General features: G+C 36.8%; 1 protein-coding gene across 1 annotated transcript in view; it reads right to left on the bottom strand.

Moving 5' to 3' along the window:
- RNF217 (ring finger protein 217) overlaps positions 1–6,745 on the bottom strand; it is a 38,180-nt gene extending 31,435 nt beyond the window's left edge. The window contains 1 exon segment of the mRNA XM_011944462.1: positions 6,506–6,745. Within this exon segment, the coding sequence (XP_011799852.1) occupies positions 6,506–6,745 (240 nt within the window).
- Between the last annotated feature and the right edge of the window lie 9,619 nt (positions 6,746–16,364).

Genomic DNA, 16,364 nt, shown 5'->3' with positions numbered 1-16,364 from the left:
GGGGGTTGTTTGAAAAAGTACTCTCTCCCTAATTTGAAAATCACTATTCCATATCAGTCTGTCTTGCTCCTACCACATGGAAACACCTTAGGCATTTACAGACTCTTCCTGTAAATCCACAGAGCAAAGCCCAGAGAAGCATCTGTCTGGGTCTATTTCTTGTCTGAGGACCCACTTCTTCACTGGTGAATACAAAGGGTACTGGAAAATTCTTCTCTGATTTGCATAGCCCAAAGTTCTGGCCAGAAAAATGTGGTATCATACTGTTTTGAACAAGATGTCCTGTTCTGAACACAACAGCATCAGGATGACATCTCACAAGAGGTACCCACATAAAGTAGCAAGAGGTCCATTGTGTTACAGTGTACAAAAGAAAATGGGAATATTCTCTGTGAGGAATAAGTGAAGGCAGGAGGGAAGCATACCTTAGCCCAAAGGTAACAATGAATTCTTTCAAATCTGAGGTTTTTGAAATGGAAAGGAATGATTCTATTAACAACAAGTTCCTTCACAAAAGCAGTGTTCAGAGTCTGCATGGCCAACTGGTAGGCATATTGTAGAGGGCATCCGTGAACTGTGTACACAGCACCAGTAGATTCTCTTACAAATCTAAGTAGGTAAACATGGAAAGGTAGTACTACAGAGGGTGGTAGATAAAAAATCTAAGGTCTTCACTTTATTTCTTTCAGAATATCTTCCAGACCATTTTATAATGAACACCACACTTGGTCTACTTTAACACACTATCACGGGGGCCATCAGAGAGAGACGATTCTTCACTTGTTCATTGTGCTAAAGACCCAATGACAATGGGATAAAGTGAAAACGGTTTTTAGTACCACTGCAGGTCAATTTATCCTAGCTGCAAGATTTGATTATTACTATAGTTTTTTTTGTTTGTTTGTTTTTAAGGTGAAGTGTAGGCTAAAATATCAGATAAATTCCAACATTTGGCTGTTAGAAGTTCAAGCACAAGTTAAAAACCTCTAAAAACATTGTGTCTAATTTATGCATCAAAAAAGCAAACAAAGAACAGCCTTAGCAAAACACTTCATTAGTAACTGAAGAAAGAAATGCTAATATAATTTAGTAGGCTTGCATCATACCTGAGTGCTACATATTTTTTTCAAGGGTAATGTATGTAACACACACTTTATTTACACTGGCGTCTATCAACAGGGCCAGACAACTTTGTCTTTATCTGCCTCATAAATCTATGCCAACAACAACCATTTAAGAAACTACACTTTTTTTCTATCTGCTCCTGACATGAGTGATATATTAATCCCAAGAGAAATCAGTGTGTGTTGTAAGTTACCCTAACCTTGCAGGGAAGATGCACAACCAGATTCTCCATTTGTAAACACTGTCAACTTAAAGTGATGGTGTTAGGGAAAATTGGAACAAAACAGCATACTAATTACATGTTCATGGGAAAACTTTACACATTTTTACATATGGGAAACAGTTCTCCAGTCATCTTTACCAGAAGGAAGATTAAGCACGTTTTAAAGTACACCAGTTCTCAACAACCGATTGATTTGACTGTATTCTTAAAGCCCTTAGAAAATTCTTTTACCACATGAGAAAATATTTGTTTAGTGTTTATAAAATGTAATTTCTACTCAGAGGGTTTATAAGAAAGAAAAAAAGACAGGTAGAGAAATAAGGTAAGAACACAGACAGAGTTTCTCCAGGGAATTTTATTGGCTTTTTTTCTTTCACCTGGTGGTGAAAGATGCGTCAAAAGTGCCATTGTATAAATTATCAAGATTCTGCTTAACATTTGTGGGAAAAAGAGTGGGGATTATTATTAGTCTTGTCTGAAGAAAACCAACAAGAGAATTACCTCTAACATGTTCTCTAACATGTTGATGAGCATGACCTTCAACTCTTTCTCCAAATCGATATGAAAAGGGGAATCATTTCTTAAGTCTACACTTGGAATAAGAACGAAACCTAGAAATGCACCTACCTCAGTACAACTTGTATGAGTAAAATAACTACTTTTAATCCTTTATACGTCTCTCCTCTCTTCCATAAAGAACTGCTGTCACCTCCTCTATCTCCCAAAGAATATTTTTTTCATTTTTGTAAGTTCAATGACCATCCCCTTCACTGCCCCCAATATTGATGACTTCCACCAAATCACCCCTGAGTCATGTTTTCTGGACATCTCTTTGATGCCCTAAAGGGTCTTCAAACTTAAAACTATCAACGTATTTCAAACTGAATTAATTTTCCATTTCCCAAACCTGCTCCTCCTCTTCCAGACATAGTCAATTTTACCCCTCCTTTCTGCCCATTGTCCACCACTCACCCCATGTTTTACTTCAACTATATTCTTTTCTACTCCCCCATGCCCTTCTCAATATCCAGGGTTGCTCATTCTGCTTTCTTTGCCTAATAATAATAATAATCATAATCCTTTCCAGTATGTACCATACATGGTGCTAAGCAATTTATATGTGTGATCTCATTTAATTCTTACTATATTCTTATGATATAGGTACTATTACTATCCCCAGTTAAAGACATGGAAACGATACTCAAGGTGACAGAGCTAGTGTGTGACAGGCTGAGAGTTTAATTCCAGTTTGAAAGCAGTGCTCTGACCTGCCTTTTCCACTCTGGTAAATGCAACATCTCAAGGCTTAATGTGTTTACTCTTAAATGAATTCTTCAACAAATATATTTTGAGTGCACCCTCTACCAGACATAGTGCTTGACACAGGTTATCAGCAGTGAATGAAGGGAACTTGGACCTGGACTCCTAGAGACCAGTTAGAAAGAGAAACTTAAAGCAAATAACCACAAACATGTATCATAAAATCCCAGGTGATAACTGCTATGGTGAAAAGCTTTCGGTGTGGGTGATGTGTCTGTCTCCAGGCATCACATGAGGACATTAGAGTCACAACTTCAATATTTTTTATTTCTCCATCATTAACTTGTTCTCTTATTGATATGTGGTTGCTGTTGCACTGATAAATTATAGGAACTATTAAGGTTAGAAATTAGATTTCTAGTTGGAAATTGAAGTCAATCTTGTAGAAATAGAATGGTAAGCCTTTTTGGCATCATGACAAGAGTTTTAGGGAGAAGAAGACAGAAATACTATGAGTGAAAAGGTGAGACTGGATTTGACAAAAGGCAAGGTTGTCTGAATGTAAATCTCTCAATTCACAAATGCACTTGTTCTATTTGATCTGGTATGAGTCTGACAGTGTTCAGAACATAATATAAAGCTCTATTTACTCAAATTTTTGCCAGAAGGGAATTGTTGGGTGTTGGGCCTAGAAGGATAAATGGACAGGTAAGAGCTCTAGTTACTGCTTATTGTTATATTCTTTTTACCCTTTATCCACCTGCTGAGTACAAACAATTTGACAAGTGGTCTTTACAAAAATTAAAACCCCCAAATATGATATTTTAGGTCTCAAATTTCATGTGAGAAGCACTAACGCAGCTATAAAACAGCTATAATATTTTCAAACAGCTGAACTGACAGCAAAAGCCATAATAAATTTTCAAAGAATGGCACCTTGGATCAAGATACTGTGAATCAATGACTCAGAATGATATTAAAATAAACGTTACAAGGGTTTTATCAATAGATACAAACCCACTTAAGCCTGTAAACATTACTATAAAGAGACGTTAAATTGCACAGATATGTCAGACAATAGCAGCAATCTTTTTTTTTTTTCTGTTTCTGTTGCCTTATGATGCAAAGTATTGTGTGTGAGTACTTGAATTCACTCTCTTAAAGTTACAATAAATGACACCAATTTGGAACTACCTTATTCTATTGAATTTTTAAAAATACTGCAAAATAAAAAATGTTCACCTGTTCATCACAAAGAACAAAGATCTTAATCTCAGTACAGGGTGCCATACTGGGCCCATGAATCTCACAATTGGTTGGCTGGGGTATCCATGTCAGTGCTCTCCTTACCTATAATACCCAGACAGGTATGGGCATGTAAATCAGGTAGTTAATGTTAATGTAGACCACAGAGTTTCATGATGAAAAATGTTATATAAACTTTACACTAAAATAAGTAAAAATTATTGCTTCAGGAATTACTTGAATCATCGCTAGAACTTTGTACAACATAGATCAAGGAGATTACGGACTTCTGTTATCGATCTTCTCTTCTACACTAGTAAAGAAGAGTAACAAAAATAATCATCCTCAAATTCTGTGGTAGTTTTACTCTTTTGAAATTTGCTGAAGTTTCATTTTATAGTGTAATGAGATATCCACCTCACACCCACTGCTGAGGATCTTAACTGCTTCATAATCAACATTCATTGTGTTGTTGAATTCCTCCTCACACCAAAGCAAATTTTTCTTTTCCTCTACCAATCAAAAGGAATCAGTTGAGTTTAACAAATTTAAGATGTTGATTCATTTGTCCCAGCTTCTCTCCTTACTCACAAATCAATAGACATTGGAGAAGCCTGACCTCTGGGAAATGTTACCAGAATAGCATGGGATCACTCAAAATTATATAAATATAGAATCTTCTATTTGTCAATTTTTACACATTTCACTCTCAATACATGTGTACTGTGATACATTACACTCATCACAACAGGATTTTGGTGATTTTAGATGAAATGAGACATAAAACATTTCACTGTTGCCATAATTTTGACTTAAATTATAACTCCATTACCCATTTGATGAAAACAACACATTTAAAAATTACTCAGTTATTCCCACTCTAACTCAATTTTGTACATGTTTTCATTACTGTAATTTTAAAACTTAATATAGTCTGAGTTTCTATATATCAAATATTAGAAAAAAATTGAATATCCTAACTTACGGAATTATAAGCCCTTCTAAATTCCTGTTCTTATACAGTAACACACAACTGCAATAAAAATAACTTAAAATAATCTAAGGATATATAGCATGATATAAAAGTATTCTATTAATGTTCAGTTACCTTTCAACACCACTGTAGGGCAATACTTTAGTTATACAATTTTGCAACCTCAAAAATAATGCTTTTTATAGAAGGGAAAAAAAGGATTTTTTTTCTAACAGTTATACCTGATAGAGAATGGCCTACATAAAAACAGTAAATTAACTATGAGAGTCAAGCAGTTTCAAAGAAGGACTCATGAAGAAGCTTTGATTAACCTACAAATACCGTAGCTTATCACTGCAACAGCAGAGGAAACTACCTGCTAAACCATGGTCCCCTCAAAGCTACAAGATGAATAACGTAACCGCTGCTCTCAAGAAAGGGAATGTGACCAGAAACTTACCTTAAATGCAGAGGACTTCAAACAGCCTTTGAAACCACTTCATCCTGCCATTTTGCTGTAATGACAAGGATGAAAACTACTGCCACAGCCTCACTGGTTTTCTGCTTCATTTACTGCAAAGATTCTCTGCTGTGGATTAGTCACCTGGTGAGGCTCAAAACTTTGGAAGACAATTGTTCTGGGTGGGCCTGGGGCATTGGTGTGTCAGGAAAGCTCTTGGGTGATTCTAATACACGATCAGGGCAGTGAAGCAATGCTCTGCTGCCACAGTAGTTGCCTTGGTTTCCCAGGCTTCTGTCTGGCCCTCTTGTGATAGCTTCTATGAATGCTGCCAGATGACATTTCTCTAATTCTCTAATGCTTACAGAGTTAAATCCAAACTTCTGCGCAAACTGCACAAGACTCAACATGATCTGCTCTTATCTGCCCGATCAGCTGCCTCTCCCCTACTCTCCACCAGCTCTAGAAGCACTTGATTGCAACAAGCCTGGCCTTAGCCTCAGGGGCTGTGCACTTACTCATTCCTTGCTCTGAAATGCTCACCATGTTTATCTGTCTGGAGAACTGCAGCTCCTCTGTGAAGCCATTCCTGACATCCTAGAGTCCAACCCTCCTTTAAGTGTCCTCAAAGCACCCTATATGTACACAGTTTTGTGGGTTTTTTTCTAATCATATTGGATGGTCATTTTTAGAACACCTGTCTCTCCTATCTTCATTAGACTTTTTTGAAGCAGGGACTAGATCACATTTGCTCTATAGCCTCCAAACTTAACACACTGCCTAGCATATACAGCATTCTGTATTTGTTGAATAAATGAATGATATCATTTATACTATTTTTACCTATTATAGATAGAGCAAGAGGAGACTTACATTGGGACCACTGAAAAAAACCACGTCCATAACAGTAAAGAAAAAGCCATAGTATTTATTTAGTATTTGGTAGTAGTAACTATTATTAAAGATCAGTCTTCCAATAAGGTTACTAGATTAATTTTTAACATGGTTAAAGTCAAAGAAAAAACTGTAATTAATTCCTTAAGAGCGCTCTCTTATCATCAGCCTCCCCAAACCATAGGCTTTCAGAATGATGGCCAATATATGCTCACCTTCAGCTCCGTAAAGGAAAGAAGCCCCCTTAATGCCCACCACAAGTGGATCTAATCTGGCTGCCTCTGCTATGTGACGTCTAACCCACAACTCTGGTGAAAATGCTTACTTTGTATTTGCTTTCTGATCTGGAAGGGGTGGGAATATGTCCTTTTTTCTTGAAGGTTGTAAAGTGCTTGCACTGAGGACATGGCTTGGTGCTGGAATCAATACGGCCAAGTTCCAAGAAGTACTTATACTTGATGGAGTCTTCATGCGTTAAGTTATAGACAACAGTTGTTTCTTCCAAGAATTCAAAACACTCTGTGATGGGGCATTTGATTTCTACTTGGCCAAGTTGTACCTGCATGATGGAAGAGCAGATGGAAGGAAAAAAAAGTCACTGGTTATTTTCTTTCATTTTTTTTTTTTTTTGTATACAGTATTACTTATTTCATGATTGCAATAAAGGATTGTGTGCAATTTTTAAGATAACATAATCAATGTTAATCACCTTGATACCTGCTTTAGGCAATACCAAAATAATCACTATATAATGTTTCTGAAATGATTTACAGGGCATTTAAGTCTTCTCTGATCATTGTTTTTGTGAAAAGAAATGGACCTAAGCCACAGGCTCACCAAAGAAGCAAATGATCATCTCATGTTTCTGGAAACTGCAAGGTTACACAGCATTCAGATGATGCAGCAACTGCAAGAACTGCAGGGTCAGGCAGCATTTAGACAACATGCCAACTAAAAGGTGTTTCATATTTTTCAACATCACTGCAGAATACTTCAGCACTAAACTCTGGGCACTTTTTACTATTTTAAAAGGACAACAGAGATTCTGTAATGTAGAATGCCTAATAGTTTAAAAATGTTACAAAAAATAACCGTTTCCTCTGACTTTCTGTGTTAAGAACATAAAGTAAATAGTTCCTATATAATGAGAATCATAGGAACAAGTAAGAAAATGAAACTAGCTACAACAGTGTAAAAAAATCCTTATGAAATCTGGCTACTACTGAGATACTTTACAAAATTAATGTATTCAAAGGACTATGGCGCTAGATTAGGAGAGAAGGGAGGATACATCAAAACGTGACATTTAGTATGTGGTATGGAGTACTAGATATGGTTAGCATTAAAGATTACAGTAAAAGATTATAGCACAAAGTATGGACACAACTAATTTTTAAATGATTAAAATAAACAACTTTAAAATAATGAGTAGCTAGAGTGTTTTTCGTAAGTAGTGAACAATAACTCTTTATATTCATGGCATTACAATCTCTTTTGTCCATCCTAATGTAGTAAAGGGAGGCACTAAAAACTCCAGATGACAAACAACACCAAATCCTTTCTTTTTTTTTTGGGTGAATCTGACATTCTCAGAAAGCAAAGCCTACACACTTGCAGTAGAAAAGTATGCCATGAAGACTCAGGTAGGAGTAGGAGAAAGCCACGCAGTTTGGGGAAAGAAAAACGTCACAGAGAGCAGTTAAAAAAAGAAAACTAAATTCATAGTAACTGTTAACATTGCTATTTATCTGGCACAAGCTTGAGGTAAGGTAGTTAAGAAGTCGCAGGCTGACATGTTGAATATCAGTAAAGAACATGAGCTAAGCTGAAAGCAAAATGAAAGAGGCTGGCTTTGGATAATTCTCCTTATTAGTATTGACCTGTTAAAAGTATAAATTGTTGCATAACTTTATGCTACTATTGTACAAAACATGGCCCAGAGAGGATTTAAAAATATGTGCCCATTTTTTTCTACTTTTTCTGATGAGTCTGCTTACAGTCCCAATCAGATTTTATTATTCATGTTACAGTGTTACGATGCTATTATAATTCAAATTATGTTTTAGAATGAATTATTTTGTTCTGCCTCAAGACAAAAATTCTCAGGAGATTTTTGTGTAGATAAAAACCCCTGTGTAACATACTAAGAACCTGGTTTAATGAAGTATAGAACTTAAGCATTAAAAAATGACTAAATATTTCCTCTTTTAATATTCTGTAGACATTTATCGAGCACGATTCTGAGGCAGGTACGGGCTAGGTACTGAAGCTTTGCAGGTGCAGGTCAGTAAAGAGGCAATCAGGATGCAAAATGGTGAGTACAAGGTGTCAGGAGAAGTACAGTAACCTCAGACTTGGGGGGATCCAAAGAGGTTTCTTGGAAGAAGTGAGGTTTCAAGTGAGAGCTTAAGACTAGCAGGATTTAGCCAAACAAAGGTGAGAAGGGGTTCCAGGCAGACAAAAGAGACAACTTGGGCAAAGGCCTGGAGGAAAGAGAACACAGCACTAGCATACCCCAAATGCACATGCATCTGAACTTGTATAGCGCCCAAATGCACATGCATCTGAATTTAAAGATCACAGCCTTGGCATGGCTCTTAAAGATGAGCAGCAGCCTGGACCACAAAGTGTGAGTAAGGAAAGATGAGGCTGTTATGCAAAGATGAACCAGCTTGGACCAGAGCACAAGGGCCGAGCATGAAGCCATCTTAGGAGTCTGTATGTTTTTCCTATTTAAATAGAAAACTATGCAGTTTTCGGAATGTGAAAGATAGTTTTTTTTTAAGTCCACAGAAAATGGGCTTACTTGGGCCACCTTGAGAGGCACTTGTTATTGGGCAGCAGTACATTTTTGTGATTAAGAGCCTGAATTTTTTATTGTCAGGTCAGTGTTCGAATCCAGTCTTCCTCACCTATGAGTTTATTTTAACTATATAAATGATAACAGTGGAGGCAGCAATCTCACAGCCACTCAGGAATGGACAGGTTTTATGGAAACTGAATGCAGTTTATGGACTAGAACAATCCAAGGCAGCTAAAGAGGGCAGGTTGTCTTGATACTCCTTCAGCAGTGGGTATTTATTACTCAACCACATCAGGATACCATCCAACATCCAATCAAACACTTACTTTTCTACTGCAGTATTTCTCAAATCTGCAAACCTATTCAATTTCCATAGAATATATTACTTCCTCTAGATTTCATACCCTCTGCATTAACTATTCCTTCCATTCCCTTCTTTCTCAAGGCTCCAACATCCCTATCCTACTACATTGAACCAAAGACCTCATATTTTATTGAACACATAGAGGCAATCAGATGCATATTCCCATACCTACCCACTACCAGCTCTAGCAATTTACATCTCTGTTTTCTGTCTTCCCTCTGTAGAGGGTTGAATCTATTTCCAGAACAATTGTATACGAGTCTCTTAAAGTGTCTGTCTGTTGGGCATTCCAGTTTCCTGGCCCACTCAAGGCCTACAGAACTGGGGTCATTGTTGACAAGCCAGTAATTGGCAGTTTGGAACCGCTACTCATACAATCATTCTTCTTCATACTAACAATATCCTCTTTTTCATAATATAGTGTTACTCATCACCTATGCAATCTCTTGGCCTCTACATGGGTATCTTTTTCAAAAAAATTGTCCTCAAAAGATCACTAGCAAACAACTAATTATGATTAAGTGAAGTACACTTTTTCATGTGTTCAACAAGGTATGTATTTCATCAATTCAAGAATGCATTTAAAAATCACATTTTAATTTCTTGAAAGTCAAGTTTTTTATAATCAAAAGAAATTAGGATTGTACGTAGTTTACTTGGCAGTGTTTTTACTTTCTTGATGGTGTATAACCAAATACTGCATCCTACAATTGATCACATCTTTGATTTCAGTGAAATGTGGTTTCTGTGAGCTAAGTAGTGTGATGGACTTGTGATGAGATAAGAGGAGAGAGAAACACAGGGTTTCTACTGGAGGAAATGAATAATAAACAAGCAAATAAACAAGGCAGATTGTAACCTGTGTTATGAATGAACTACACATCATGGAAGCAATCTCTAAGGAAATGACAACCTGAGTTGAGAACTGAAAGGCCTGTCATGCAGAGAATGTGGGGAAGAGACAGCGAACAAAGGAAACAAGAACATTGGCTCCAGCCAGAAGGTGTATGATGTGCCTCTGCTCAGAGCACAGAACTCAGTGACAAAAATATATACTAAAGGAGGGAGAGAACAGTATGAGATGAAATTGGAGAGTCAAGCAGAAGGCAGATCACATGGACCTTGTTGGCCATGGTAAAAAGTCTGTATTATAGGCAATACGAATCACTGGTTTTAAGAGGAGGACTGACACGCTCTTCTTGGAGAAGAGACTGTAGAGGAATAAAAGTGAAGGCTGGGAGAATTCTCGAAGTCTGGATTCAATGGCTCTTCCCACAAGTGATGTCTAACTGTTACAGGCAGTTGATAGATGACTGAGAGGTAACAAGATGCAGGGTGTATTTTGGAAGTGGAATCAATGAGATTTTTTTAAATTGACAAAAATTTTATGTATTTATGGCATACAACATGAGGTTTTAATATATATGTACAGATCAATATATATTAATCAAGCTAATTAATAAATGCATTACTTCACTGCTAATTTTTAACAGAAGAACAAAGATCATTAATAGGAGTGGTGAGAGAGAGCATCCTCATCTTGTGCCAGTTTTCAAAGGGAATGTTTCCAGCTTTTGCCCATTCATTATGATATTGGCTATGGGTTTGTCATAAATAGCTCTTATTATTTTGAGATATGTTCCATCAATACCTAGTTTATTGAGAGTTAACATGAAGGAATGTTGAATTTTATCGGAGGCCTTTTCTGCATCTATTGAGATAATCGTGGTTTTTGTCACTGATTCTGTTTATGTGATTGATTACATTTATTGATTTGCATATGTTGAATCAGTCTTGAATCCCAGGGATGAAGCCGACTTGATCATGGTGGATAAAGTTTTTGATGTGCTGCTGGATTTGGTTTACCAGTATTTTATTGAGGATTTTCGTGTCCATGTTCATGAGGGATTTTGGTCTGAAGTTTTCTTTTTCTGTTGTGTCTCTGCCAGGTTTTGGAATCAGGATGATGCTGGCATCATAAAATGAGTTAGGGAGGAGTCCCTCCTTTTCAATTGTTTGGAATAGTTTCAGAAGGAATGATATTAGCTCCTCTGTACCTCTGGTAGAATTCAGCAGTGAATCTGTCTGGTCCTGGGCATTTTTTCGTTGGTAGGCTATTAATTACTGCCTGTATTTCATAACTTGTTATTGGTCTATTCAGGGATTCGACTTCTTCCTGGTTTAGTCTTGGGAGGGTGTATGTGTCCAGGGATTTATCCATTTCTTCTAGATTTTCTGGTTTATTTGTGTAGAGGTGTTTATAGTATTTTCTGATGGTAGTTTCTATTGCTGTGGGATCAGTGGTGATATCCCCATTATCATTTTTATTGTGTCTATTTGATTCCCCTCTCTTTTCTTCTTTATTAGTCTACCTAGTGGTCTATCTATTTTGTTATTTTTTTCAAAAACACACCTCCTGGATTCATTGATTTTTTTTAAGGTTTTTTCATGTCTCTATCTCCTTCAATTCTGCTCTGATCTTAGTTATTTCTTGTCTTCTGTTAGCTTTTGAATTTGTTTGCTCTTGCTTTTCTACAGTTGTGATGTTAGGGTATTGATTTCAGATCTTTCCAGCTTTCTGATGTGGGCATTTAGTGCTCTAAATTTCCCTCTAAACACTTCTTTAGCAGGGTCCCAGAAATTCTGGTATGTTGTCTCTTTGTTCTCATTGGTTTCAAAGAACTTCTTGATTTCTGCCTTAATTTTGTTATTTATCCAGGAGTCATTCAGGAGCAGGTTGTTCAGTTTCCATGTAGTTGTGTGGTTTTGAATGAGTTTCTTAATCCTAAGTTCAAATTTGATTGCCCTATAGTCTGAGAGACTGTATGTTACGATTTCAGTTCTTTTGCATTTGCTGAGGAATGTTTTACTTCCATTTATGTGGTTGATTTTAGAATAAGTGCCACGTGGCACTGAGACAAATGTATATTCTGTTGATTTAGGGTGGAGAGTTCTGTAGATGTCTATTACGTCCACTTGATCCAGAGCTGAGTTCAAGTTTTGGATGTCCTTGTTAATTTTCTGTCTTGTTGATCTGTCTAATGATAATGTGGTGTTAAAATCTCCCACTATTATTGTGTGGGAGTCTAAGTCTCTTTGTAGGTCTTTAAGAACTTGTTTTATGAATCAGGGTGCTCCTGTATCGGGTGCATATATATTTAGGACAGTTAGCTCTTCTTGTTGCATTGATCCCTTTACCATTATGTAATGCCCTTCTTTGTCTTTTTTTGATCTTTGTTGGTTTAAGGTCTGTTTTATCAGAGACTAGGATTGCACCCCCTGCTTTGGTACATGCATCCCGGAACTTAAAGTAAAATTATTTTAAAAAAGAAAAAAAAAATGTGGTACATATGCACCATAGAATACTATGCAGCCATAAAAAGGAATGAGGCCATGTCCTTTATAGGGATGTGGATGGAGCTGGAAGGTATTATCCTCAGCAAACTAAAGCAGGAACAGAAAACCAAACATCACATGTTCTCACTTATAAGTGGGAGTTGAACAACAAGAACACATGGACATAGCAGGGGTGGGGGGCAGGAGGGAACAACACACACTGAGCCTGTCAGGGGACGGGGAGGAGGGAGGGAGAGCATTAGGAAAAACATCTAATGCATGTGGGGCTTAGTACCCAGGTGACGGGTTGATAGTTGCAGCAAACCACCCTGGCACATATTTACCTATGCAACAAATCTACACATCTGCACATGTATCACAGAACTCAAAAAATTAAATTAGAAAAGAAAGATCATTAATACACCAAAAAAACTTGTATCAAGCTCCTAACAATAGGATGGGTAATATAAAAAGTTCATAGTATAAAGTGAATTAAGCCATGAATCCTGCCTTCATAGACCTTGAGAATGTAGCAATTAAATTGGTATTGATAGTCTTCTAGCAATTGGGATTTGTTGGTATTAAGTCACCTAATATTTACCCAATAGTTTAAAAAACTTTTTATTAGGGATAATTAAAAGTATATGTGAAGGGTGGCAGATTGGCCTTATGAATCCTTAAACAGCCATCCTCTAGCTTACGTTGTCAACTTAGAGCCAATCTTATTTCTTCGATACCCTGAGTAATACGGCCCTCCCATGTTATTTTGAAGAAAATACCAGATATCATGTCATTTCATTCATAAATATTTCAGTATGGGGCTAAAAAATTAAGAAGTCTTTTTAAAATCATAACCATGATACCATATATCTCCAAAAATGTCAATTTTTTAGTATCAAGTTAACATTCTAAATAACATATCATCTAATTCTGTTTACTGGATTTTATCTCCTATTAAGTACTTAAAGATATTTTGCTGCTCTGTGTGTTCAATGTTAATATAACTATTTATATCACTGAAAAAGATGCTCTTCAGTTTTTCTGAACAAAAACATTTCCAACCTTGAAAGAAAAAAATTGCTTAACTCTAAAGGCATCTATAAGGCATCATTAAGAGACACTATTATCCACTTAACGTTCAAGCTACATGGCTAATTTGCCACCTGGGAGAACTCAAAAGTAACTTAATGACTCAGGTGATGAAGACCTTTGGAAAAGTGGCAGACTAATTAATTAAATTCTCCAAAGAAAAGGATGAGAAAAAGTACAAATCTTGGGCCTCATTGCTCAATTTATCAAATGTGTGGTTTATGACTCTGAACATGGTTTTAAGTGTTGGTCATGATAGTTTACAAGGTGCTTTGGATTTTGCTCATTTGGTACTACAGGATTTCATATTTCCTCTGTTTTGAAAAATGGAAATATGTTAATATGACAGAGAGAAAAGAATATTGTAACGAAAGCAGTAACAATAATCACAAAATATACATAGATCTACTACAGGCAAAGCACAGCTCCAGGTAGTTTGTGTGGATTAATTACTTTGAAGTGCACCATAGGGGCAGATTGATTTCAGACTCACTGATGTCCCCATCACTTTACTCATCAGTGATTATGCAAAGGTACCTGCTCTACTGACCCATATGGGCTTTTGTTTATTCAGAAGCTACTACAGGGCTTAGTGCTAGATGCCTTTGAATTTTTCTAAAAATGATTTTAAAAAATCAAGTAAAAACTTCTAAAAATCTTTTAACTCTAAGCAAGATAAATACAGTACAAAGAAAACCACATTTAAGTACATCAACTAAAAGTGATATACCAAACACACAGTAACAAGAAGCAATCAGAGGAAAAGGCATATTCCCAAGTCGAAAACTTCAGCCTCAAGTGCCTTGCTGGTAGCTTGCTGTTTAAAAGCTACTCAGTTTTTGGTATTTTGATACAACAGCCCGAATAGACTACTACTCTTGATCTAGAAAAATAAAGTCATAAAACTATTTCTGCCAGAAATAAGACTGATCATAAAGCTACAGGAATTACATTAGTATGACAGTGGCACAAGGATAGATAATAGAACAATGGAACAGAAAAGAGAATAGAACAAAACCACTTCCATACGAACACTACAGAGCAGTGGGGAGGGTGCTTTTTTTTTTTTCAATAAATTGTGCTGTTGGTTTAATATCCATTAAAAAAATCAGTCTTGAAGAATCGCCACACTGTCTTCCACATTGGTTGAACTAATTTACACTCCTACCAACAGTGTAAAAGCATTCCCATTTCTCCACATCCTCTCCAGCATCTGCCGTTTCCTGGCTCTTTAATCGCCATTAATCGCCATTCTAACTGGTATGAGATGGTATCTCATTGTGGTTTTGATTTGCATTTTTTCTAATGACCAGTGATGATGAGCATTTTTTCATGTTTGTTGGCTGCATAAATGTCTTCTTTTAGGAAGTGTCTGTTCATATCCTTCACCTACTTTTTGATGTTTTTTTTTTCTTGTAAATTTGTTTAAGTTACTTGTGGATTCTGGATATTAGCCCTTTGTCAGATGGATAGATTGCAAAAATTTTCTCCCACTCTGTAGGGTGCCTGTTCACTCTGATGATAGTTTCTTTTGCTGTGCAGAAGTTCTTTAGTTTAATTAGATCCCATTTGTCAATTTTGGCTTTTGTTGCAATTGCTTTTGGATCTGGAGCGAGGAATACCATTTGCCCCAGCAATCCCATTACTGGGTATATACCCAAAGGATTATAAATCATTCTACTATGAAGACACATGCACACGTATGTTTATTGCAGCACTATTCACAATAGCAAAGACTTGGAACCAACCCAAATGCCCATCAATGATAGACTGGATAAAGAAAATGTGGCACATATATAGCATGGAATAATATGCAGCCATGAAAAAGAATGAGTTCATGTCCTTTGCAGGGACATGGATGAAGCTGGAAACCGTCATTATCAGCAAAGTAACACAAGAACAGAAAACCAAACACTGCATGTTCTCACTCATAAGTGAGAGTCGAAAGATTAGAACACACGGGCACAGGGAGGGGAACATCACACACCAAGGCGTGTCAGAGGGTAGGGGGCAAGGGGAGGGATAGCATTAGGAGAAATAACTAATGCATGCGGGGCTTAAAGCCTAGATGACAGGTTGATGGGTGCAGCAGACTACCATGGAACAAGTATATCTATCTAACAATCCAGCACGTTCTGCACATGTATCCCAGAACTTAAAATATAATAAAATAAATACATAAATAAAAGTAAAATTGAAAAAAAAAAAACTTCAACAGATGAGGAGCTGCAAAAAAAACCCACATACACACACACACACACACACACAAATCAGTCTTGACTTTTACCTCAAACCAGGTAGACTGAAACTGTAAATATAAAAGGTGAATGAAAAAGTTTCTAAAGATAATAAAATAGAATATCTTGGGGGCGTGCCCAAGATGGCCAAATAGGAACAGCTCCAGTCTCCAGCTCCCAGTGTGAGCAACACAGAAGACGGGTGATTTCTGCATTTTCAACTAAGGTGCAGACTGGCACCTCACACCTCACATGGTGGGGTACATCCCTGAGACGAAGCTTCCAGAGCAAGAATCAGACAGCAACACTTGCTGTTCAGCAATATTCTATCTTCTGCAGCCTCCGCTGCTGATAC

This window comes from Colobus angolensis, unplaced genomic scaffold (assembly GCF_000951035.1).
Source record: "Colobus angolensis palliatus isolate OR3802 unplaced genomic scaffold, Cang.pa_1.0 Scaffold231, whole genome shotgun sequence".
Lineage (NCBI taxonomy): Eukaryota > Metazoa > Chordata > Mammalia > Primates > Cercopithecidae > Colobus > Colobus angolensis.
Note: the sequence above shows the minus strand (reverse complement) of the source record. Positions and strands in the feature narration are given on the sequence as shown.